This window comes from Saccopteryx leptura, chromosome 9, assembly GCF_036850995.1.
Source record: "Saccopteryx leptura isolate mSacLep1 chromosome 9, mSacLep1_pri_phased_curated, whole genome shotgun sequence".
NCBI classification, from domain to species: domain Eukaryota; kingdom Metazoa; phylum Chordata; class Mammalia; order Chiroptera; family Emballonuridae; genus Saccopteryx; species Saccopteryx leptura.
Genome location: NC_089511.1, coordinates 18,518,452 through 18,544,130, shown reverse-complemented (window position 1 = coordinate 18,544,130; position 25,679 = coordinate 18,518,452). Strand labels below are relative to the sequence as shown.

Genomic DNA, 25,679 nt, shown 5'->3' with positions numbered 1-25,679 from the left:
AAGCATACAAGAAGTACATATCTCGCTTGACCAGGCAGTGGCGCAGTGGAAAGAGCGTCGGACTGGGATGCAGAGGACCCAGGTTCGAGACCCCGAGGTCGCCAGCTTGAGTGCGGGCTCATCTGGTTTGAGCAAAAAGCCCACCAGCTTGGACCCAAGATCGCTGGCTCCAACAAGGGGCTACTCAGACTGCTGAAGGCCTGCGGTGAAGGCACATATGAGAAGGCAATCAATGAACAACTAAGGTGTTGCCACATGCAATGAAAAACTAATGACTGATGCTTCTCATCTCTCTCCGCTCCTGTCTGTCTTGTCCCTATCTATCCCTCTCTCTGACTCTCTGTCTCTGTAAAAAAAAATAAAAAAAAAAAATTAAAAGGAGTACATATCTCAATAGTGAATTTTTTTTTTTTTTTTCTGAAGCTGGAAATGGGGAGAGACAGTCAGACAGACTCCCACATGCGCCCCACCGGGATCCACCCGGCACGCCCACCAGGGGTGACGCTCTGCCCACCAGGGGGCATCGCTCTGCCGCGACCAGAACCACTCTAGCGCCTGGGGCAGAGGCCAAGGAGCCATCCCCAGCGCCTAGGCCATCTTTGCTCCAATGGAGCCTTGGCTGCAGGAGGGGAAGAGAGAGACAAAGAGAAAGGAGGGGGGGAGGGCGTGGAGAAGCAAATGGGCGCCTCTCCTATGTGCCCTGGCCGGGAATCGAACCTGGGTCCCCTGCACGCCAGGCCGACGCTCTACCGCTAAGCCATCTGGCCAGGGCCTCTCAATAGTGAATTTTAAGAAAATAAATAAAATATCTCTATAGTGTACTAACACTTTTTATTTCCAGGGTACGTGAACAAGTTTTTCTTAATACCTTAGAATCGTTATTTAAATGAACAATTTTATTTATAAACAGTGACTGTGGTGTCACCTTTATCTGATACTGACTGATTCTAAGTAACTATATTTTCTGGAGGTTCTATATTTTGCTTTCCTTCCTTCCCTCCTCAACTAAAAAATATTGTATATATGTATAAACAAAAAACAAGAAAAGAAATCCAAAAAACAGTGACTATCTTGGCCAAGTTAGTGACTATATTGGCCAAATGATATTATAAAAGTTTTATTTTTTACTACAGAGAGAGAGTGAGTCAGAGAAAGGGATAAATAGGGACAGACAGACAGGAATGGAGAGAGATGAGAAGCATCAATCATTAGTTTTTCATTGCGACACCTTAGTTGTTCATTGATTGCTTTCTCATATGTGCCTTGACCGTGGAGCTACAGCAGACCAAATAACCCTTTGCTGGAGCCAGCGTCCTTAGGTCCAAGCTGGTGAGCTTTTTGCTCAAACCAGATGAGCCCATGCTCAAGCTGGTGACCTCGGGGTCTCGAACTTGGGTTCTCCACATCCCAGTCCGACGCTCTATCCACTGCGCCACTGCCTGGTCAGGCAATATAAAAGGTGGGGTTTTTTTCTTTACAGAGACAGAGAGTCAGAGAGAGGGATAGACAGGGACAAGACAGACAGGAACGGAGAGATGAGAAGCATCAATCATTAGTGTTTCGTTGCACGTTTCAACACCTTAGTTGTTCATTGACTGCTTTCTCATATGTGCCTTGACTGCGGGCCTTCAGCAGACCGAGTAACCCCTTGCTTGAGCCAGCGACCTTGGGTCCAAGCTGGTGAGCTTTTTGCTCAAGCCAGATGAGCCCGCGCTCAAGCTGGCGACCTCGGAGTCTCGAACCTGGGTCTCCTGCATCCCAGTCCAACGCTCTATCCACTGCGCCACCCCTGGTCAGGCGCAATATAAAAGATTTTAATACTATTCTTTGTACCATTCTGCATTCCTATATTATCAACAATAATCACCTATTAATTTAAAAAATTTAAAGAAAATTAGAAAATCACTTCAAAGAAACTTCATCTCAAATATTCTACTCTATGAACTTATTTAAATTAGTATTTTGCTAAATATATGTGCTTATCTGGACACAGAATATTCTGGCAGAAAAATAAATTGCTGGCAATGATAGTTGCTTTTAAGAATTAGTTTACCTAAAAAAAAAAAAAAGCCTGACCAGGCAGTGGCACAGTGAATAGAGCATCAGACTGGGATGTGGAGGACCCAGGTTCGAGACCCCGAGGTCACCAGCTTGAGCATGGGTTCATCTGGCTTGAGCAAAAATAATTAGTTTAGCTTGACCAGGCAATAGCACAGTGAATAGAGTGTCAGAATGGGACGCAGAGGACCCAGGTTCAAAACCCTGAGGTCATTGGCCTGAGCTCATTCAGCCTGAGCACGAGCTCACCATCTTGAGAACGGCGGGGTCGCTGGCTTGAGCATGGGATCATAGACATGACCCCATGGCCACTGGCTTGAGCCCAAAGGTCGCTGGCCTGAGCAAGGGGTCACTTGCTCTGCTGCAGCCCCCTGATCAAAGCACATATGAGAAAGCAATCACTGAACAACTAAGGAGACTAAGGAGCCACAACGAAGAATTCATGCTTCTCATCTCTTTCCCTTCCTTGTCTGTCCCTCTCTCTGACTCTCTCTTTCTGTCTCTGTCAAAAAAAAAAAAAAAAAGAAAAGAGAAAAGAACTAGTTGACTTTGACTTTTGCTTTTCTAGCCTGACCAGGCAGTGGTGCAGTGACCAAGAGCATTGGCCTGGGACACAGAGGACCCAGGTTCGGAACCCGAGATTGCTGGCTTGAGCACAGGTTCATCCAGCTTGAGCACGGATGGGGTCACTGGTTTGAGCAAGGGGTCACTTGCTCTGCTGGAGCTCCCCAGTCAAGGCACATATGAGGAAGCAATCAACGAACAACTAAGGTGCCGTAATGAAAAATTGACGCTTCCCATCTTTCTCCCTTCCTGTCTGTCTGTACTTCTTTCGGCCTCTGTCTCTCTCTCTCTCTCTCTCACACACACACACAAACACCAACTCAACTTGCTTCTCTCTATATTTTTATTCTTTATGAACTTTAAACCATGTACTTATATTATCTATTAAAAATTAATACAGTCTGACCTGTGGTGGCGCAGTGGATAAAGCATCGACCCAAATACTGAGGTTAATGGTTCAAAACCCTGGGCTTGCCTGGTCAAGGCATGTATGGGAGTTGAAGCTTCCTGCTTCTCCCCCCTTCTCTGTCTCTCTCTCTATATCCTCCCTAAAATGAATAAAATCTTTTCTTTTCTTTTTTTTTTCCTGTATTTTTCTGAAGCCGGAAACAGGGAGAGACAGACAGACTCTCGCATGCGCCCGACCGGGATCCACCCGGCACGCCCACCAGGGGGCGATGCTCTGCCCCTCCGGGGCGTCGCTCTGTTGCGACCAGAGCCATCCCCAGCGCCCGGGCCATCCTTGCTCCAGTGGAGCCTCGGCTGCGGGAGGGGAAGAGAGAGACAGAGAGGAAGGAGAGGGGGAGGGGTAGAGAAGCAGATAGGCGCTTCTCCTGTGTGCCTTGGCTGGGAATCGAACCCGGGACCTCTGCACGCCAGGCCGATGCTCTACCACTGAGCCAACCGGCCAGGGAAAAATCTTAAAAAAAAAATTAATACAGCCTGGCCTGTGGCACAGTGGACAAAGCATTAAAATGAAATGCTGAAGTTGGTAGTTCAAAATCCTAGACTTGCCTATTAAGGCACACATGACAAGCAAGCAGTGAACAACTGAAGTGAAGCAACTAGGAGTTGATACTTCTTGTCCCTCCCCCATAAAATCAATAAATAAAATCTTTAAAAAAATTAATATGGCCCTGGACAGCTGGCTCACTGGTAGAGTGTCGGCCTAGCGTGTGGATGTCCTAGGGTTCGATTTTGAGTCAGGGCACACAGGAGAAACTCCCATCTGCTTCTCTATCCCTCCCTTCTTTTGCTTCTCTCTCTCTCCACCTCTCCCCCTTCTGCAGCCATGGCCCTGGGCACTGAAAATGGATCTATGGCCTTCACCTCAGGTGTTAAGAAAAGCTCAGTTGCTAAGCAGTGGAGCAATGTCCCAGATGGGTAGAGCATTGCTTCCTAGTGGGCTTGCTGCGTGGATCCCGGTCAAGGTGCATGTGGGAGTCTAACTCTGCCTCCCTTCCTCTCACTAAATTAAAAGAAAAAAAATTGGCCCTGGTTGGTTGGCTTAACGGTAGAGCACCAGCCTGATATGTGGAAGTCCCAGGTTCAATTCCCAGCCAGGGCACACAGGAGAAGCGCCCATCTGCTTCTCCACCCTTCCCTCTCTCCTTTCTCTCTATCTCTTTCTTCCCCTTCTCCAGCCAAGGCTCTATGGGAGCAAAGTTGGCCCGGGCACTAAGGATGGCTCCATGGCCTCTGCCTCAGGAGCTAGAATGGCTCCGACTGCAGTGAAGCAACAGCCCAGATGGGCAGAACATCACACCCTAATGGGCATGCTTGGTGGATCCCAGTTGGGTGCATGTGGGAGTCTATCTGTCTGCCACTCCACACACACACACACCCCCCCCCCCCCCCCCGCTTCTCACTTCAGAAAAATACAAAAAAATAAAAAATAAATTTAATACAGGCTCTGGCTAATGGCTCAGTGGATAGAGTGTCAGCCTGGTGTATAGATTATCCCAGGCTCGATTCCTGTCAGGGGATCCAGGAGAAGTGAACATCTGCTTCTGCCCACCTCCTTCTCCCCCTTCTCTCCGTCTTTCCCTTCCACAGCCAGTGGCTTGATTGGTTAGAGCATGGCCTCGGGCACTGAGGATAGCTCAGCTGGTTCCAGCATGTGAGCCTCAGGCACTAAAAATAGCTCAGTACTCAAGCACTGGCCCCAGACGGGGTTGCCAAGTGGACCCCAGTTGGGGCATATGCAGGAGTCTGCCTCACTACTCCTCCTCCAAACTAAAAAAAAAAAATTATACAAAAATTACTTCTACAGTGCTCTGGCCAGTTGGCCTTTGTAAATCAGGGGAAAAAACATTTACTTTCTTTTTTTTTGTATTTTTCTGAAGCTGGAAACGGGGAGAGATAGTCAGACAGACTCCCGCTTGCGCCCGACCGGGATCCACCCGGCACGCCCACCAGGGGCGATGCTCTGCCCCTCCGGGGCGTCGCTCTGCCGCGACCAGAGCCACTCTAGCACCTGGGGCAGAGGCCAAGGAGCCATCCCCAGCGCCCGGGCCATCTTTGCTCCAATGGAGCCTCAGCTGCAGGAGGGGAAGAGAGAGACAGAGAGGAAGGGGGGGGGGGGTTGGAGAAGCAAATGGGCGCTTCTCCTATGTGCCCTAGCCGGGAATCGAACCCGGGTCCCCCGCACGCCAGGCCGACGCTCTACCGCTGAGCCAACCGGCCAGGGCCACATTTACTTTCTTAATCTGATATTGTATTTTATGGTTTAAAAAGATCTGCAAAAAACAAAATCCTATGAGTTCATATTTAGCTGAGGTATCAAGGTCACAGAGACAGGCATCTTCCAACATGAAGGCCATTTTAATAAAACAAAGATGGTCCAGGAATACTTAGTATCAGACTCATAGCTTCATGATTGGTCCTCAGGTGACATCAAGCCCATCTTCCTCATTTACAGTTAAGAAAATTGTAGTCAAGACAATTTGTTTATACTTACACAGCTATCTAGGGTCAATTTATAATGAGAAACTGTTTTCTTTTTTCTCTTCTTTTCCAAGTGAGAGGAAGAGAGAGAGAGACAGACTCCCTGCATGTGCCCCCACCGGCATCCACCCAACAAACCCCACCTGGGGCCGATGCTTTACCTATCTGGGCCTTGTTTGCAACCAAGCTATCTTTCTTTTTTTAGCACCTGAGGCAGAGGCTCCATGCAGTCATCCTCAGTGCCTGGGGCAGATGTGCTCAAACCAATCAAGCCATGGCTGTGGGAGAGAAAGAGAAAGAGAGAGAGAGAGAGAGAAAGAGAAAGAGATAGAGAAGGGGAAAGGGAGGGGTGGAGAAACAAATGGTTGCTTCTCCTGTGTGCCCTGACCACCTGACCAGGAGTCAAACCCGGGACATCCACACACGAGGCTACGCTCTACCACTGAGCCAATTAGCCAGGGTCAAGAAACCATTCTCTAATTTCACGATCATTACTCCTCCTACCTAACCATGTAGCTTATTTTCATATAAGAAAATCACATCAGCTATCCAGACTCTGTGCCTCAGTTTATAATTTTGATCCAAACATTACAAGCAAAACAGAAAATGACATATTGTAAACAAAATTTTAAAATATGATCACAAGCTCACTTACAGCACTCAACAGGTACAGAAGCCGTCTGCAGAGACAGGACTTTTCCATTGGGCTGCGGGATGTGTACACGAAACACAAGTCGTACTCTAGTATTCTTTCTGCCGATATCAGTTTCTCCTTTTCGAAGTTCTATATCTGAATTGCGGAGTTTCAAAATACCTGCACAGTCAATACTAAGGAGAAAAAAATATAAAAAATGTACTTGCTTACTGATAATTAGTGGTTCTAAACGACTCAGCTAAAGAGCCATTGTTATTTTGGCAGGGAAGAACTATCACTACCTAAAATCAAAAATTAAAAATGTTTGAACAAGGCGAAGAGAATAAGCAAAAAACAAAACAAAACAAACCCAAGTGGGGTGGGGAGGTAGAAGAGGATAAAGTGGGGATAAATGGAAATTAAAAAAATTAAAAAAGGTTTTGTAGGGCAAAAGTGTAATAGATTGTCTGCAAAGATGGCTCTCAATAATTCCTTCCAAATCCTGTACTTCATGCCACTTCTCCCAGAAGTGTCCCTCTCCTTGAGAGCTGGCCTTATGTGGCCAGTTAATGCTATATAAGTTATAAGCCTAGCACTTCAGAAGTCTCATAACTTTCTGTGGAGCACTGAGCCACCATAATGAAGTCCAAATAACATGCAGGACAAAAAGGCTGAGACAATTCTTAATTACTCCATCCATCTTGGATGTTCCAAACCCAGCTGAGCTACCAGCTGGATGCAGGTGCATAAGTGATCCTAGCCAACACCACATGAATGAACTGGCCAAGTCCAACCAACCCAAAGAATCTGGAAAAAAAAAAAAAAAAAAGACATGACTTAAAGCCATTAAATTTGGGAAGTGGTTTGTTTTACAGAACTAGGTAAGTAAAACACAAAGTAAAAAGACTTTAATTCTATACACATAATTTGGCCAAAAAAAGATTCATTTGTACAAACACCACAAATGTCATTAATAGCACATTTTGATTTTCATAGTGATATGCTTATTAATAAAACAATCCATCAGACTAAGATTCTTGCATTTATTAACTACATTAGATATTTCTAACATTTCTAAACTAAGTTTCTATAGTTTCTAAATTAAACAACATATTTCTAAAGAATGCACATACAAAATTACAGTTTTGGCATTTAAGGTCTAACATTTAATTACCTTCAAAATTTATTACTAAGTATGGTTGCTTAACACATAATCATGGAAGAAAACAACACCTATAACGTATCTTTGTTAATAACATAATGGAAGAATATAGCAAATGGATAACTAATGATCAAACATTCTACTTCAAGTTTACTCTCTTTTTCTTTTTTTTTTTGTATTTTTCTGAAGCTGGAAATGGGGAGAGACAGTCAGACAGACTCCCGCATGCGCCCGACCGGGATCCACCCAGCACGCCCACCAGGGGGCGATGCTCTGCCCCTCTGGGGGGGGGGGGTCGCTCTGTTGCGACTAGAGCCACTCTAGCGCCTGGGGCAGAGGCCAAGGAGCCATCCCCAGCGCCCAAGCCATCTTTGCTCCAATGGAGCCTCGCTGCGGGAGGGGAGGAGAGAGACAGAGAGGAAGGAGAGGGGGAGGGGTGGAGAGGCAAATGGGTGCCTCTCCTGTGTGCCCTGGCCAGAAATCGAACCCGGGACTTCTGCACGCCAGGCCGACGCTCCACCACTGAGCCAACTGGCCAGGGCTTACTCTCTCTTATGGCACTTATTGTTACTCATTCTTTTACTGTGTTTACCAATACTTCCAATTCTAATACTCACTACCCAAGGCTATTACAGAACTAAGTTATCAAGATAAGAACCAGTCCTGGGCCCTGGCCGGTTGGCTCAGCGGTAAAGCCTCGGCCTGGCGTGCGAGGGTCCTGGGTTCGATTCCCGGCCAGGGCACATAGGAGAAGCGCCCATTTGCTTTGCCACCCCCCCCTTCCTCTCTGTCTCTCTCTTCCCCTCCCGCAGCCAAAGCTCCATTGGAGCAAAGATGGCCCCAGGCGCTAGAGTGGTTCTGGTCGCGGCAGAGCGATGCCCCGGAGGGGCAGAGCATTGCCCCCTGGTGGGCAGAGCGTTGCCCCTGGTGGGCATGCCGGGTGGATCCTGGTCGGGCACATGCGGGAGTCTGTCTGACTGTCTCTCCCCATTTCCAGCTTCAGAAAAAAAAAAAAAAAGAACCAGTCCTGGCCTTTAGCTCAATTGGTTAGCAGTGGTCAGCAAACTCATTAGTCAACAGAGCCAAATATCAACAGTAAAACGATTGAAATTTATTTTGAGAGTCAAATTTTTTAAACCTTAAACTATATATGTAGGCACATTCCTTAGCAAGGTAGCGCCCGCATATGGTATTTTGTGGAAGAGCCACACTCAGGGGCCAAAGAGCAGCATGTGGCTTGCAAGTCACAGTTTGCCAACCACTGGGTTAGAGCATCCTCCCTGTATAACTGCAGGTTTGATCTTTTGATCCCCTGCCTAGGCACATACAGGAATCAAACAATGAATGCATGGGTGAGTGGAACAACAAATCAATGTTCTCTCTGTCTCTCTCTCTTCCTTCTTCTCTCTCTAAAATCAATTAATAAAAAAAAGATAAGAACCAGTAAAGCACAAGAATCCCCAAAAAAGGTGAATATTTTCTTCTTCAGAAATATGTAGAATAAATTTCTAAAAAATGAAATATTTTTAAGATAAAATATTTAATATCAAATAAAAGCACTTTAGCTTAAAGCAGTATTGATAGAACTGTATCATGTAGTAATTATTCACATTAACAGGAGTCTTTAGGGGGAAACAGAGTGTACACATTTTACTGAGTTTTAAGGGAAGGTATTTTGCAGAAAGCTAAGTTTCTAACCGAAGATTTAGGGCAGAGAATCAGAAATGACAGTCTTAAAACTGTGGCTAAGAAATGCAAAACAAAAGAAAAAATCATACCAACTACATAAAATTGCATATATAGGAATGAAAATAACTATTAAATTCTGTTTACAACTAAAACTATATTTTAGACCAGAATGTAACATGCCACATCCATATTCATCTAGTTTTAAAAATAGAAAGGAGTTATGAGTAGAGTAAGGCAATGTACTGGCATCCTGTATTTGAAATATCCTGTAGAACAGTGGTTCTATAGCTTATGGGTTAGTGTACTGTTTTTAAACAAAGGGTCTTTACACATCTAAAAGAAATTAAGACTGAAATGACCAAGCCTGGGGAATACTGACCAACATTTTCCCATTTTTTGCTTTTAGAAAACAGTAGAGCCATTTAACATACACCTGTAACTCACTTATGCATAAATTATTTTGAACAATGAATGGTCTTGTTTATTATTCACAAAATTTTATCTATCACCATGTAAAACTACATTATATTCAATTACTGTTGTTCATCACAGTAATTAGTTCTTGGGTATAACAAGCTCATTTAGTATTAGCTGCTCTATTATCTAAAGTACATGGAAAAGCTTTCTTTCTTTTTTTTTTTTTTTTTTTTTACAGAGACAGAGAGAATCAGAGAAAGGAATAGACAGGGACAGACAGACAGGAATGGAGAGGTGAGAAGCATCAATCATTAGTTTTTTGTTGCGCATTGCAACACCTTAGTTGTTCATTGATTGCTTTCTCATATGTGCCTTGACTGCAGGCCTTCAGCAGACCGAGTAACCCCTTGCTCGAGCCAGCGACCTTGGGTCAAAGCTGGTGAGCTTTTTGCTCACACCAGATGAGCTCATGCTCAAGCTGGTGACCTCGGGGTCTTGAACCTGGGTCCTCAGCATCCCAGTCTGACGCTTTATCCACTGCACCACCGCCTGGTCAGGTGGAAAAGCTTTCTTAGGTTTGGTAACTTCCTAGACCAGCAGTTCTCAACCTGTGGGTTGCGACCCTGGTGGGGGTCGAACTACCAAAACACAGGGGTCGCCTAAAGCCATCGGAAATACATATTTTATTTAAAAATGTATTGTATAAGGCCCTGGCTGGTTGGCTCAGTGGTAGAGCGTCGGCCTGGAGTGCGGAAGTCCCGGGTTCGATTTCCGGCCAGGGCACAGAGGAGAAGCGCCCATCTGCTTCTCCACCCCTCCCCCTCTCCTTCCTCTCTGTCTCTCTCTTCCCCTCCCGCAGCCGAGGCTCCATTGGAGCAAGGATGGCATGGGCGCTGGGGATGGCTCTGTGGCCTCTGCCTCAGGCGCTAGACTGGCTCTGGTCGCAACAGAGTGACGCCCCAAATGGGCAGAACATCACCTCCTGGTGGGCGTGCCAGGTGGATCCCGGTCGGGCGCATGCGGGAGTCAGTCTGACTGCCTCCCCATTTCCAGCTTCAGAAAAATACAAAAAATATATATATATATGTATTGTATAGTAAATATGTATTTTCCGATGGCTTTAGGTGACCCGTGTTTTGGTCGTTCGACCCCCGCCGGGGTCGCGACCCACAGGTTGAGAACCGCTGTCCTAGACAACTCCTTACTCAACCCTTTCTTGGACACACACAATGCTGCTACAAGCCTTGGTTCCACCGAATTCTTGTTTCCCAGTAGAACAGTCAGAGTGGATTAAATGGCCAGAGAAGTTTCAGGTATGTGTCTGGCAGGATGGAATGAGGGGTTAGATGCTTGTTACTATTAACAATTGTATTTCTGCAGCTCTGTCCTTTATGGTGCAATCCAGGCAGGCAGTGCATGCCAGGACAGTTGGGGAGAGACATGAATCATGACTAGCACCTTTGTTCCATGTGCTAGCAGACAGAAAAAGGAGGAGGCAAATATGTTCAGATCCTACTGTTCTGATGTTTTTCACACTGTTCGATGTGTAATGTTTTCCCAGTTTCTTGAGAATCTGTATTAGAAACTCAAGTACTCTATTTTCCTCAATTTACTTATACACTATCTTTAAGAAAGGACAGGCATTTTACAAGATAAATACAAATGAGTCCAAGAAAAAAAAATAGAAAAAATTTTAAATAGAAGGAACAAGAAACAAATATATCCTAAACCTAGGGTTCTATGAATTACTATAATTACTATAATTGACTTAATCATGAACTTCCTGGAATCCAAGGCAAAAATAAATGTTATAAAGTTTTTATAGGTTACTCCTTATCTGGTACAGCAAAATATACTATGTCATCAGAAAATACCGTTTTTCCTTTAACTTGTTGAAAGGATTATCTCTGTATATATTTAGTAACAACCGACATAAGAAAAGAAACAGTGGTTTTGCCTGACCTGTGGTGGTACGGTGCATAAATTGTCAACCTGGAATGCTGAGGTAGATGGTTCAAAGCCCCAGGCTTGCCTGGTAAAGCCACATGCGAGAAGCAACTGCTATGAGTTGATGCTTCCCATGCTAGCCCCCCTTTCTCTCCCTCTGTCTCTCTCTCTCCAAAATAAATTAAAGAAAAAGGAAAGAGAAACTGATTTTTCAGATTATTAAGAGGTATTCATATACCTATTTCTTATAGTGTCCTTCAAGCAAAGTAAGAAAGTATAATAATCTTTTTGTGATGTTTTTATTGAACTTGAGTCAAGTTTAGCACTTCAAATATCTGGAAATATGGTCTGCAAGATGTCTCCTCAATTTTATGAGTTTTTGAAAAAAATGGTTCAAAGCTGAGTTTTTTGTTGTTTTTTTACAGAGACAGAGAGAGTAAGAGAGAGTAAGAGAGAGGGACAGATAGGGACAGACAAACAGGAATGGAGAGAGATGAGAAGTATCAATCCTTAGTTTTCGTTGCGACACCTTAGTTGTTTACTGATTGCTTTCTCATATGTGCCTTGACCATGGGGCTACAGCAGACCGGGTAACCCCTTGCTCGAGCCAGTGACCTTGGGTTGGTGAACTTTTGCTCAAACCAGATGAGCCCACGCTCAAGCTGGCGACCTCGGGGTCTTGAACCTGGGTCCTCCACATCCCAGTCCGATGCTCTATCCACTGCACCACCACCTGGTCAGGCCAAAGCTGAGTTTTAAATGCCCTTCTGGAGCTAACTGTATATTCACATGCTTTTGATGCTACATGAAAAACTAAGATCCTAAAATAAAAGGAAAGCTGACTTACATTCTCATTCAGAAGATAGACACCTCAGTTTATACAAAAATGGGTCAAACAGGATGTTTGAAGGCAATGTTTTCCTTAAGAGTTTTCTCAAGCACCTGAACAAGTATTGTTTGAGACTCCAAAGTTCTTTCTAAATCATAGAACGTAAAATTTTAAGAGTACTGATTATCAACTAGCTGTCTGCCTTTGCCCATGAAAAAACTCTGTTGTATCATTGTACGATAACTCACTAGGTGGGATCTCAAATACTGTCCATTTGAATAAAGCAAGCAAAATAAGATTTTTTTAAAATTTTTATTAATTTTAGAGAGAGGAGAGAGAGAAGAAGGGAATAACACAAAGAATCAACTCATAGTAGTTGCTTCTGGTATATGCCTTGACCTGGCAAGCTCTGGGTTTTGAACCAGTGAGCTCAGTATTCCAAGTTGATGCTTTATCCACGGTGCCACCACAGGTCAGGCAGATTTCATCTAATTTTACATTAACTTGACTTTTCTGGTAATAGCTAGATAATAGGATAAAGTTATTTCTTGAGGCAATTTTATTTTATAATAGAATTATATCACAAATTGCTAAGTCCTCAGGGACATATTCAGTTTACCTAAAAAGTTACTTAAATAAGCCCTGGCCGGTTGGCTCAGCGGTAGAGCGTCGGCCTAGTGTGCGGAGGACCCGGGTTCGATTCCCGGCCAGGGCACACAGGAGAAGCGCTCATTTGCTTCTCCACCCCTCTGCCGCGCTTTCCTCTCTGTCTCTCTCTTCCCCTCCCGCAGCCGAGGCTCCATTGGAGCAAAGATGGCCCGGGCGCTGGGGATGGCTCTGTGGCCTCTGCCCCAGGTGCTAGAGTGGCTCTGGTCGCAATATGGCGACGCCCAGGATGGGCAGAGCGTCGCCCCTGGTGGGCATGCCGGGTGGATCCCGGTCGGGCGCATGCGGGAGTCTGTCTGACTGTCTCTCCCTGTTTCCAGCTTCAGAAAAATGAAAAAAAAAAAAAGTTACTTAAATATAGCCTGACCAGTAGTGGTGCAGTGGATAGCACGTTGACCTTGGATGCTGAGGACCAAGGTGCAAAACCTTGAGGTCATGGGCCTGAGCACAGGCTCACCAGATTGAGTATGGAGTTGCCAGCTTGAGCACAAGATCATCAACATGATCCTGGGGTTACCAGCTTGAACCCAAAAGTCACTGGCTTGAGCCCAACATCACCGGCTTGTGCCCTCTGGTCAAGGTATGTATGAGAAGCAATCAAATGAACAACTACAGTGATGCAACTATGAGTTGATGCTTCTCATTTCTCTCCCTTCCTGCCCACCTCTCTCTCTCATTCTCTCTCACAAGGAAAAAAAGTTACTTAAATATAAATTTAAAAGAAAAGAGCTAAAGACTAATATCTGTCTCATGACAGCTAGGGATAGATATTACTGCCATTTTAAGAAAGGTCTATATGTAGTTTGAATTAACTTCTGTAACAAACTTCACTGTAAGTTTCATATACCTTGTTGTGGTAGATTAACAGTTGTCTACTCAAGTCTTTTCTTCCCTTTTTCCTTAGGAAGGCCCCTATACTGTCTGAGGTGACAATGTATTCAGGTAAAAAAAAATTTACCCAGGTCGTCCTTATATACAAGGATGATCAATGAGATATATTTGGTAGGTTTCTGAGACCAGCTATTTAAAGAGGCCTGACTCAGATAGACATTCTCTTTTAACCTCCTTCCTACTGCTTCTTCCTTACTTCTTCTGTGATTATAATTGTGATGACTAGAGCTCCAGCAGCCATTTTAAATCAAAAGACAATCTTGAAAATCAAAACCATACACTAGAAATTGCAGGGAGGAAAAAAACTGAAAGAGCTTGGGAACCCAATGACGTACAAAGCCACTGTGCTAGCCCTAAAATGCCTATGTGTATATTTCTATTATGGGATATAAAACTAAACCTCTGTTTAAGCAATTGTATTTCAGTTTTCTATAACAGAAAAATAATATATAATCCTAATATACTGGAACAAAACTCTATTGCATACTCATTCAGAAGTCAGCCACTGTGGGAGACTGCAAGTGGCAAAGCCTTTGTAAGTTCAAGGCTTAGCAAAAGGCTAAATTCTTCCCCCCACACCTCCATATTGGCTATAAAGCTGAGTATTTGCACTCATCCCAATCCCCCACTTCACTTGCTTGCTTAAATTGCTAGGCGCAATTTACATGCCCTTCCTCTCACCATTTGTTTGTTCAGATGTTGGTTGATTTCACTTATGCATGGTGGGGGATTCCCGTTTATGCCTTAAATGGATTCCTGTTTATGCATTAAAAGAATTCCTGTTTTTGCCTCAGATGTGTGACTTTGTATCAAAGACTTCCTTATTTGCATATAGCTATATAATAAACCTGTTGCTCTGTCTTGCCATCAGCTTGCAGAGGCCTCCCAATCCCATCCTTTTTCTCTAAATCTAGTTTCTTCATTCTGCATCGTTCTCCTTCAGGGACCTGGAATTACTAGCCATGCTGGTTTGAAGTAAGCCACCTTGGCCCTGGCCAAGTAGCTCAATTAGAGCATTGTTCCAATATGCCAAGGTTACAGTTCGATCCCCAGTTAGGGCATATACAAGAATCAATCAATGAATGCATGAGTAGGTACAACAACAAATTGATGTTTCTCTCTCTCTCTTCCTCTCTCTAAAATCAATAAATAAAAATTAAAAATAAGTTAATCACTTAAAGTTTTCCTTAGAAGAAACATAACAATCATAATTGTACTGCAATTGTTTATTCATTGTTTACCCTAATATACTATGAGCTACTTTAAAAAACTCCCAAGTATTTTTATCTCTATCACCTAGCATACTGCTTGGCTAGTAGCACATCAGTTCATAAACTTTTGTTGAATTGAATTTCTTTTTGAAAATGTGCTATCAACTGCCCTCGCCAATTTGCTCAGCAGTAGAGCATCAGCCCAGCATGTGGAAATCCCAGGTTCAATTCTGGGTCAGGGCACACAAGAGAGGCGACCATTTGCTTTACCACCCTTCCCTCCTCCTTCTCTCTCTCTCTCTCCCCTCTCTCCTGTAGCCATGGTTCCAATGAGCAGTTTGGCCCCAGGTGCTGAGGATGGCTCCATGGCCTTGCCTCAGGCGCTGGAATAGCTCAGTTGCCGAGCAACAGAGCAGAGGCCCCAGATGGGCAGAACATTAGCCTCAGACAGAAGCTGCTGGGTGGATCCGTCATGGTGCATGCAGGAATCTGTTTCTCTGCCTTCCTACCTCTCACTTGATTTAAAAAAAGATTAAAAAAGAAAATGTGCGCCTGTCCTGTGGTGGCGCAGTGGATAAAGTGTCGACCTGGAAATGCTGAGGTCGCCGGTTCGAAACCCTGGGCTTGCCTGGTCAAGGCACATATGGGAGTTGATGCTTCCAGCTCCTCCCCCGTCTCTCTCTCTCTCTCTCTCTCTCCCTCTCTCTCTCCTCTCTAAAATGAATAAATAAAATTTAAAAAAAATTAAAAAAAAAAAAAAGAAAAGAAAATGTGCTACCAACCTGTACTATGATTATTTACATAATGTTATTCAGTTAATTTAAATAAACAAATATTTTATATTAAAAAAATGTTTTTTTCCAAAAGTATTTTTAGGAAAAGATAGAACTATCCATTTGGGGGTATGAATCAAAATACCTGGCTGACATATTATTTTCAGGAAGAAGTGGAATTTCCAGAACCTTTGTGCTAGCAATTATTATCTCTTGGCTTGCAGTAGCAACTGTCTTTCCAGTGATTCGATGCACCTGGTAAAATGCGTGAGGTCGTAAATATCGATCATCTGCTGTTCCAATAAACATCTGTAGATTTATCGGCTTTTCATTATAGCCCAAAAGCTAATCAGGAAGAAAAAACACAGAAAAATACAATTAATTATCGATGTATTATACCTGTATCATACATTATTGATGCATAAAATGTTATTTCAAAAAAATATAACAATTTAGCCTGACCAGGAGGTGGTGCAGTGGATAGTCAGACTGGGATGCAGAGGGCCCAGGTTCAAAACTCTGAGGTCACCGGCTTGAGCATAGGGTCGCTGGCTTGAGTGTGGGATCACAGACATGACCCCATGGTCACTGGCTTGAGCGCAAAGGTCACTGGCTTGAGCCCAAGTTCACTGGATTGAACACGGGATCACTCGATCTGCTGTAGCCCCCACACCATCAAGGCACATATGAAAAAGCAATCAATGAACAACTAAGGTACTACAACAAAAAATTGATGCTTCTCATCTCTCCCTTCCTGTCTGTCTGTGTCTATCTGTCCCTCTCTCTGATTCTCTGTCAAAAAATTAAAAAAACAAAACCAAAAACATAATTTTTAAAAATCGTAAGTGAACAACCTTCCAAATTTTGGAAGTAGTTTACAAATTATAAAATTCTAAAACATATCACAAAGAAATAAGGTTTTTTTAATTTTGTTTGTTGGTTTGTTTTGTTCATTAGATTCCACATATGAGTGAAATCATACGGTATTTGTCTTTATCTGACTGGCTTATTATACTTAGAATAATACTCTCCAGGTGAATCCATTCCTCTAATGGCTAAGTAGTATCCCACTGTGTAAATGTACTCCTATGTTCATTGTAGCGTTATTTAGAATAGCCAAGATTTGAAATCAGCCAAGTGCTCATCAGTAAATGAATGGATTAAAAAAGCTATGGTTACAGCCTGACCAGGTGGTAGTGCAGTGGATAGAATATTGACCTGGGACGCCTAAGTCGCAGACTTGAGCACGAGCTCAATAGCTTGAGCGCAGGGTGGCTGGTTTGAGCCCAGTGTTACTGATTTGAGCAAGAGGTCACTGGCTCAGCAGGAGCTCTCCCACCCCCACCCCGTCAAAGCACATATGAGAAGCAATCAATGATTAACTAAAAGTGCCGCATCTGGCCTGACCTGTGGTGGCGCAGCGGATAAAGCGTCGACCTGGAAATGCTGAGGTTGCCGGTTCGAAACCCTGGGCTTGCCTGGTCAAGGCACATATGGGAGTTGATGCTTCCAGCTCCTCCCCCCTTCTCTCTCTCTCTCTCCCTCTCTCTCTCTCTCTCCCCCTCTCTCTCTCCTCTCTAAAATGAATAAATAAAATAAAAATTTTAAAAGTGCCGCAACTACGAGTTGATGCTTCTCATCTCTCTCCCTTTCTATCTCTGTCTCTCTCTCTCTCCCTTTCTCTCTGTCTCACAAAAAAACAACAACAAAAAAACTGGTACGGCCCTGGCCGGTTGGCTCAGTGGTAGAGCGTCGGCCTGGCGTGTAGAAGTCCCAGGTTCGATTCCCTGCCAGGGCACACAGTAGAGGCGCCCATCTGCCTCTCCACTCCTCCCCCTCTCCTTCCTCTCTGTCTCTCTCTTCCCCTCCCGCAGCCGAGGCTCCACTGGAGCAAAGATGGCCCGGGCGCTGGGGATGGCTCCTTGGCCGCTGCCCCAGGCGCTGGAGTGGCTCTGGTCGCAAAAAAAAAAAAAAAAAAAAAAAAAAAAAGAGCGACGCCCCGGAGGGGCAGAGCATCGCCCCCTGGTGGGCAGAGCGTCGCCCCCTGGTGGGCGTGCCGGGTGGATCCCGGTCGGGCGCATGCGGGAGTCTGTCTGACTGTCTCTCCCCGTTTCCAGCTTCAGAAAAATACAAAAAAAAAAAAACCAAACAAAAAAAAAACTGGTACATTAACACAGTGGAATACTAGCTGCTTCTTATATAGACTTGCAACCTACCCTACTAGTTTCTTCTTCTCTTTTTTTTTTAATTTTAGTGAGCAGCAGGGAGGCAGAAAGACAGACTCCCACATGTGCCCCGACCAGGATCCACCTCGCAAGCCCACTAGGGGGAGATGCTCTGCCCATCTGAGGCTGTTGCTCCATTGAAACTGGAGCCATTTTTTAGTGCCTGAGGTGGAGGCCATGGAGCCATTCAGTGTCAGAAGCCACCTCACTCAAGCCAATCCAGCCATGGCTGTGGGAGGGATGGGGAAGGAAAGAAAGATAGAAAGGAGAGGAGAAGCAGATGGTCGCTTCTCCTGTGTGCCGATTGGGAATCAAAGCCGGGTCCACCCACATGCTAGGCTGATACTCTACCACTGAGCCAACCCACCAGGGCCTACCCTTCTGTTTTCAACCCCACTTCACATCCCAGTTTCAGAGATGCCAGTGACTCAAATCCTTGAGCCTTTCCAGGGTTCTTTGTTATAAAATGAGTTGTGCTCTTTATTGGTTTTTTTCTCTTCAACCAATAAATTTAAGATGCAGCTATCCAATGTCTAATAAAGATAAACATGTGCTTAACCCACTATGTCTGGAAGTTACAGTTTCCTGTACATGCTGCTTATGTGATCAAGAAATTTATCAATATTTTCAGTTGTTATTTTTTATGTTAATACATTTTATAAAGTTTTAATTAAATGGAAAATATTCTATAAACAAACAAAATGTCACCACGATTAACACCACAACATAAAGCCTAAATAAATCAGTAACTAAAAAAAAATGGCAAGACTGTGGGCATATGTGTGCATATGCACACAAATTGAGGTCAGCCATTTTTCTCTTTTGATTTGTATGGAGGTAGATGGAGTAAGGGATAAAGTAGATTTACTGCATTTCCCCAAGTATAAGATGCACCCTTTTCTGAAAATTTTGGAGTCTAAAAACTGGGTGCGTCTTATACAGTAGTTAGAGGTATTTTACTTGCATATCTCGCTTTTTTTTTTTTTTTTTCTCCATTTTTCAGAAGCTGGAAACAGGGAGGCAGTCAGACTCCCGCATGTGCCCGACCGGGATCCACCCGACATGCCCACCAGGGGGCGATGTTCTGCCCTTCTGGGGCGTCGCTCTGCCGCATCCAGAGCCATTCCAGCACCTGAGGCAGAGGCCACAGAGCCATCCCCAGCGCCCGGGCCATCTCTGCTCCAATGGAGCCTCGGCTGTGGGAGGGGAAGAGAGAGACAGAGAGGAAGGAGAGGGGGAGGGATGGAGAAGCAGATGGGCGCTTCTCCTGTGTGCCCTGGCCAGGAATTGAACCCAGGACTCCAGCATGCCAGGCTGACGCTCTACTGCTGAGCCAACAGGCCAGGGCCCATGTCTCGCTTTCTCACACTTGCTTTTGCGCTCATTGTTGAAGACAGTGATTTGTCATCAGACACAGATGAGGACAAGCTAATGGATGGGAGTTTTGACAGTGATGAGGAGTTGTATGAATTTTATGATGAATAAAACTTGAATTCAATAACTTTATGTAATACATTTTTTTTTTTTAATTTCAGGCCCCCAAATTAAGGTGTATCTTATACATGGGAAAAGACAGTATCCACATTTCTAAACATAAAAAAAGTGAAGGAAGAAAGTATTTTTGCTTTAATTAAATAATGTATTTAATCCTAAAACTCTTGTGGAGTACACATCATATTTTTTAGTTCATAGATGAAGTATCTGAAGTTAAAGATTAAGGAACTACCCCAAACTGATGCCTAATAAGTGACTACTCTTTTCTCCCTGTTTTTTCTTGCCTTTTCCTTTTTTTTAGCAAGAGACAGAAAGGGAGAGATGAGAAGCATCAACTTGTAACTGCTTCACTTTAGTTGTTCAGTGATGGCTTCTCATATATGTCTTGACTGGGAGGCTCCAGCCAAGCCAGTGACTCCTTGCTCAAGCCAGCAACCTTGGGCTTCAAGCCAGCGACCATAGGATCATGTCTATGATGCTCAAGCTGGTAAGCCCATGCTCAAATCAGAAGAGCCTACACTCAAGCTGGCGACTGTGGGGTGATTTTGTTTTTGTTTTTGTTTTTAAATATTTTATTCAGTTTAGAGAGAAGAGAGCAGAAAGAGAGAGGGGGGAGCAGGAAGCATCAACTCCCATATGTGCCTTGACCAGGCAAGCCCAGGGTCTTGAACCAGCAACCTCAGCGCTCTAGGTTGACACCTTATTCACTGCACCACCACAGGTCAGGCAACTGTGGGGTTTTGAACCTGGGTCCTCAGCCTCCCAGATCAGTATGCTATCCATTGCACCACCACCAGTCAGCCTTGCTCTTTCTTATTTAATCCTCAAATGAACAAATCATACTGTGGAACCAACTGTTTATCTAGTGGAGAAAGAAACACCAATAACTTTACCACTTGCCCCTAAGTACTGTGAAAGAAAACAGTATCCATCATGTCATCTCCAGAGCCTAGTATAGTACTTAGCACGTTACAGGCATTCAATCATTGTTGAAGGAATGAATTTTGAAGTAAGAGAATACAATTTGGTGGACCAAAATAACTCATGAAATTAACCAATAGAATTATTTAAATCAGAATTATAGCCATTAAAGTATTCAAAATGAAGTAGTTAAATCTAAAGTAGAAAATACAAATAAAAAATTTTATTGCTATAAAGGTACCCAAATATCACATAATATACAAGTAAGTACTACATACTAAAGTATGCTAATTCATATTAGATGATTCACATTAATATTAGTTTGACAAAGACATAAACCACCTGTCCTTTTATACTTTAATAATAAAATAAATCAGTAACGGGAAAAGGTAATCATGCATATAAAATTTCAAAGAGAATATATTTCATAATACATATTTTAGCCAACATCTTCTCCAAGTATCTATATATACTATTGCATGAGAAAAATATGGCTTCTCTTTTGCATTTTGGGGACTTTAAAGCAACACCAAATGAGTTGGACTATCATTCCATCCCATGTTCAGAGGAGCATTATGTTGCAGGCAGTAAACATATTACTGCTCCTGTTAACACTAGTCTCTGAAAATATTCATCTAGTGTCAGTATATATCTCTTCAGGTCAACTTCTGCTTTGTAGAAGAAAGTAAGTCAAGTTGTTTGTTATGTTTCTATACTGTTTCCATAGCAAAGGTCTGTGCCTGCTTAATTTAACTAAAGCTGGAGGGTTAAAGCCCCAAGATAGTCTAGGACAGACTAGAGCAATTTCAGTAATAGCAGTTATATTCAGTTCTGTTAAATTACTTTGGGGAAAGGGATTTTAACATATCAGAAACATGACAACACACTGTAAAGACATTAAAAATACAAAATTAAATTTCCATAATATAAACTGCTTCAAACTGAGTATGTGTATATAACAATATAAAAAAACTCAAAATAAATAATTTTAATTAAAAAAAAATTTTTTTTTCTGAAGTGAGAAGCGGGGAGGCAGAAAGACTCCCACCATGCGCCCGACCAGGATCCACCCAACATGCCCACTAGGAGGTGATGGTCTGCCCACCTGAGGCATTGCTCCATTGCAACCAGAGCCATTCTAGGGCCTGAGGCAGAGGCCGCCTGAGCCAACTTTGCTCCAATGGAGCCTTGGCTATGGGAGGGGAAGAAAGAGATAGAGAGGAAGGAGAGGGGGAAGGGTGGAGAAGCAGATGGGTGCTTCTCCTGTGTGCCCTAGGTGGGAACTGAACCCAGGACATCCACATGCCAGAGTGACGCTCTACCACTGAGCCAACCAGCCAGGGCCAAATAAATAATTTTTTTAAATTTATTTATTTTATGACAGAGAGAGTCAGAGAGAGGAACAGACAGGAAGGGAGAGAGATGAGAAGCATCAATACTTCATTGGGGCAATTTAGTTGTTCGTTGCTTTCTCATATGTGCCTTGATGGGGGGGGAGTACAGCAGACTGAGTGCCCCTTTGCTTGAGCCAGCAACCTTGGGCTAAAGCTGGTGAGCCTTGCTCAAACCAAATGAGCCCGTGCTCAAGCTGACAACCTCAGGGTCTCGAACCTGGGTCCTCTGCATCCCAATCCGATGCTCTATCCACTGCGCCACCACACGGTCAGGCCAAAAAAATAATTAAAAAAAAAAGTAGTGCCTGACCGGGCGGTGGCGCAGTGGATAGAGCGTCAGACTTGGATGTGGGGGACCCAGGTTTGAGACCCCAAGGTTGCCAGCTTGAGCACGGGCTCATGTGGTGTGAGTAAGGCTCACCAGCTTAGACCCAAGGTCGCTGGCTTGAGCAAGAGGTTTCTTGGTCTGCTGTAGGCCCACGGTCAAGGCACATATGAGAAAGCAATCAATGAACAACTAAGGTGTCACAACGAAAAACTGATGATTGGTGCTTCTCATCCCTCTCTGTTCCAGTGTGTCCCTATCTATCCCTCTCTCTGTAAAAAAAACAAAAAACAACAACAAAAAAAATTAGTAGTAATCACTGAATCCAACTAGATCAAAGACTAAGGCTAAATGATAAGGGAGTGTAGGAAGAGAATGGCTATAGATCTGAATGAAAAAGTAATATAAGCAACAAAACTCAGGAAGCAGAGCAGGAGAAAGAAGTTTAAGAGACAATTACCTAATTTTTCAGAGCGGGGTGTCATTTCATATCACCTAAATCTAAAACAATGATTCAATAGCTCAAAAAGTTATTTAAAAAATAATTATTTAATCTTTTTGACCTTAGAAAGATCTTTTAAGACCTCTTAGAGCCTGAACTGTGGTGGCACAGTAGATAAAGCATTGACCTGGAATGCTGAGGTTGCTGGTTTGAAACCTGGGGCTTGCTAGGTCAAGGTACTACTGAGTTGATACTTCCCGTTCCTCCTCATCCCCATTTTCCTCTCTCTCAACTCTCAAAAATCAATCAATAAATTTAAAAAATCTAAAAAATAATTTGCCTGACCAGGCGGTGGTGCACTGGATAGAGCACTGGACTGGGATGTGGAGGACCCACATTCGAGACCCCAAGGTTGCCAGCTTGAGCGCGGGCTCATCTGGTTTGAGCAAGGCTCACCAGCTTGAGCCCAAGGTTGCTGGCTCAAGCAAGGGATCACTCGGTCTGCTGTAGCCCCCCTCCCCCATCAAGGCACATATGAGAAATCAATCAATGAACAACTAAGGAGCCAGAACAAAGAATTGATATTTCTCATTTCTCTCCTTTCCTGTCTGTCTGTCCCTATCTGTCCCTCTCTCTGACTCTGTTTCTCCCACAAAAATAAAATTAAAAAAAAAAATTCGGCCTGAGCTGTGGTGGCGCAGTGGATAAAGCGTCGACCTGGAAATGCTGAGGTCGCCGGTTCAAAACCCTGGGCTTGCCTGGTCAAGGCACATATGGGAGTTGATGCTTCCAGCTCCTCCCCCCTTCTCTCTCTCTGTCTCTCTCTCTCCTCTCTCTCCCTCTCTGTCTCTCTCTCCCTCTCTCTCTCCTCTCTAAAAATGAATAAATAAAATAAATAAAATAAATTAAAAAAAAATTTCATGGCACAATGAACAGAGCACTGACCCAGGACACTGAGGTCCCACGTTTGAAACCCCAAGGTCACCGGCCTGAGCATGAGCGCAAGGTCACCATCTTGAGCATGGGATCACTGAAATGATCCAAAGGTCGCTGGCTTGAGCAAAAAGGGTCACTGGCTCAGCTTGAGCCCCCTCAAGGGGTCGAGGAACATATAAGAAGCAATAAATGAACTAAAAGTGACACAACTACAAGCTGATGTTTCTCATATCTCTCTCTTCCTGTCTCTCTCTTCTTTAAAAAAAAGAAAAAGACCTCTTAGATTGAAGAATATCTAAAATTGAACAGTTATCAGTGTTACCTTTGTTTCATTTTTTAAATGTTTGTTTTTTTGTTTGTTTTAGAGAAAGGAGAGAGAGAGAAAGAGGGACAGGGAAGGAGCAGGAAGCATCAACTCATCCTTGTTTTTTCTCATATGTGCCTTAATCAGGCAAGCCCAGGGTAACAAACTGACAACCTCAGCATTCCAGGTCAACGCTTTCTCCACTGCGTCACCACCAGTCAGGCTAAAATGTTTCTTATTCAAGTAAAATTAAAGTTAATATTTAACTATTATTATTTGAAACATTAAATATATTTCATATATTCAAATGTTATATAATTTTTTAAATTTCACTTTTATTTTCTTCTAATAAATCAAATAAAAATTAAATATTTTAATTACAAAGATATTCAGTATAATCCTGTTCTTAAAAAATTCATTCATTTTTCTAGCCATTAACCCAATGTTCCTCTAAATTTGCACACAGAGAATTATTTAGAATGTTAATCAGATGTTAACACTTGCTTATTTCTGAGTGGTTCAGATTTTGGGTAATTCATTTCTTTATTCTTTCTACTTTCCTGTAGTACTTGGATTTTAAACGAGCATGCAGTATAAACATAATATAGCCATTTTTTTAAATCAGAAAAACAATTGTTTGATCACTATATTCTTTTTACCTAGAGTTTACCCAGCTGGAAAATCAGTACAGGAGAAATATTTTTTAACCTCGCCAAAAAAAAACCACCAACAAAAAACCCCCACCTCAGTGTGGAAGTACAGCCATATCAAACAAGGACATAAAACCTGAAGAGGTTTTCTAGTTTTGAATTTTCTCTCACCAGGCTCAGTAGTACCTAACTAAATAGAGTCCATCATTGACAAATGTATAGTATCTGCAAAACACGCCCCCAAAATCTTATACCTTCACAACAGGGTGTCCACCAGTAGATGCTTTCACTGCTCCTCTGCTACCTTCAGTTTCATAATGGGCTCGATGATGAGTTTTAGGCTGCACTTCTATTTTCAGCTCACATTGTCCAAAATGAGTGGGTAAAGGCCAGTCTAGTGGAGGTAATGAGGATGTGCTATACACAAAACACACAAAGATGCATTTCACTATGCCATTATTACCAAGCAATGATACAAATCACTTCTTTGCCAGCACCAACACAGCTTCCTGTGGTCTTGAAAATAGTACTCCAAAATAAAACTTCACTAAGTAAGTTATAACATTGTATAAGGCAGAGTTTAAGAAATATCTTTAACCTGAAGAACAAAATCGATTTTATCAACTTTTTGGTTTCCAGTATTTTTTTTTAAGAAAAAACAAATTCTAACATTTGTAAAACTGTAAACGTTCCTCAAACGTGTGCTTATAATTACAAAAACATCAAAATAATAATTTGATTTCTTGAAGCAAAGATGCATATTTCATGCATTTATATCATATCTCTCCAAGGATCTAAAGACAGACCCCTGTCTCTGAATATATGTCTTCCTCCCTGGTGTGAGGCTACAAAAGTCAGTCTATTGTACATGTTGCTCCCCCTACTTCCTCTCTGTTGCTCTTTACCCTGTCTCTCTGAAATATTGCTATAGTTAGCAATATATTGCAATTTAAGGTTAAATTTCATTTTAGTACATACTTGGCTTAAAAAGATCTAAGACCTATCAATGCAGTATCTATAAGTATCAATTTTAGAGACAAATGTCAAATGACCATAAAATAATTTCAAGAGCTTAAAGAGTTACAGGTTCATTTAGATTAACATTGAAAATATGAAATTAGAAAAAATAATTTATCAGAAAAGAAATAGGTCAAATATTAATGAACCTAAAGCTAGAATGACTTGTATTAAAAAGTAGTAT

General features: G+C 43.0%; 1 protein-coding gene and 1 non-coding gene across 5 annotated transcripts in view; one reads left to right on the top strand and one right to left on the bottom strand.

Annotated features, from left to right (window-relative positions):
• The window catches only part of NFATC3 (nuclear factor of activated T cells 3), a 123,984-nt gene that overhangs the window by 48,062 nt on the left and 50,243 nt on the right, over positions 1–25,679 (bottom strand). For all 4 annotated transcript variants that reach the window (XM_066350108.1, XM_066350109.1, XM_066350110.1 and 1 more), the window contains exons 3-5: positions 24,733–24,895; positions 15,933–16,132; positions 6,224–6,396 (exon numbers count right to left, since the gene is read on the bottom strand). In XM_066350108.1, coding sequence (XP_066206205.1) covers positions 6,224–6,396; positions 15,933–16,132; positions 24,733–24,895 — 536 coding nt within the window. The remainder of the gene's footprint in view (positions 1–6,223; positions 6,397–15,932; positions 16,133–24,732; positions 24,896–25,679) is intronic.
• TRNAT-AGU (transfer RNA threonine (anticodon AGU)) lies at positions 12,886–12,961 on the top strand. Its single transcript has one exon. It is a non-coding gene; the product is annotated as a tRNA-Thr (tRNA).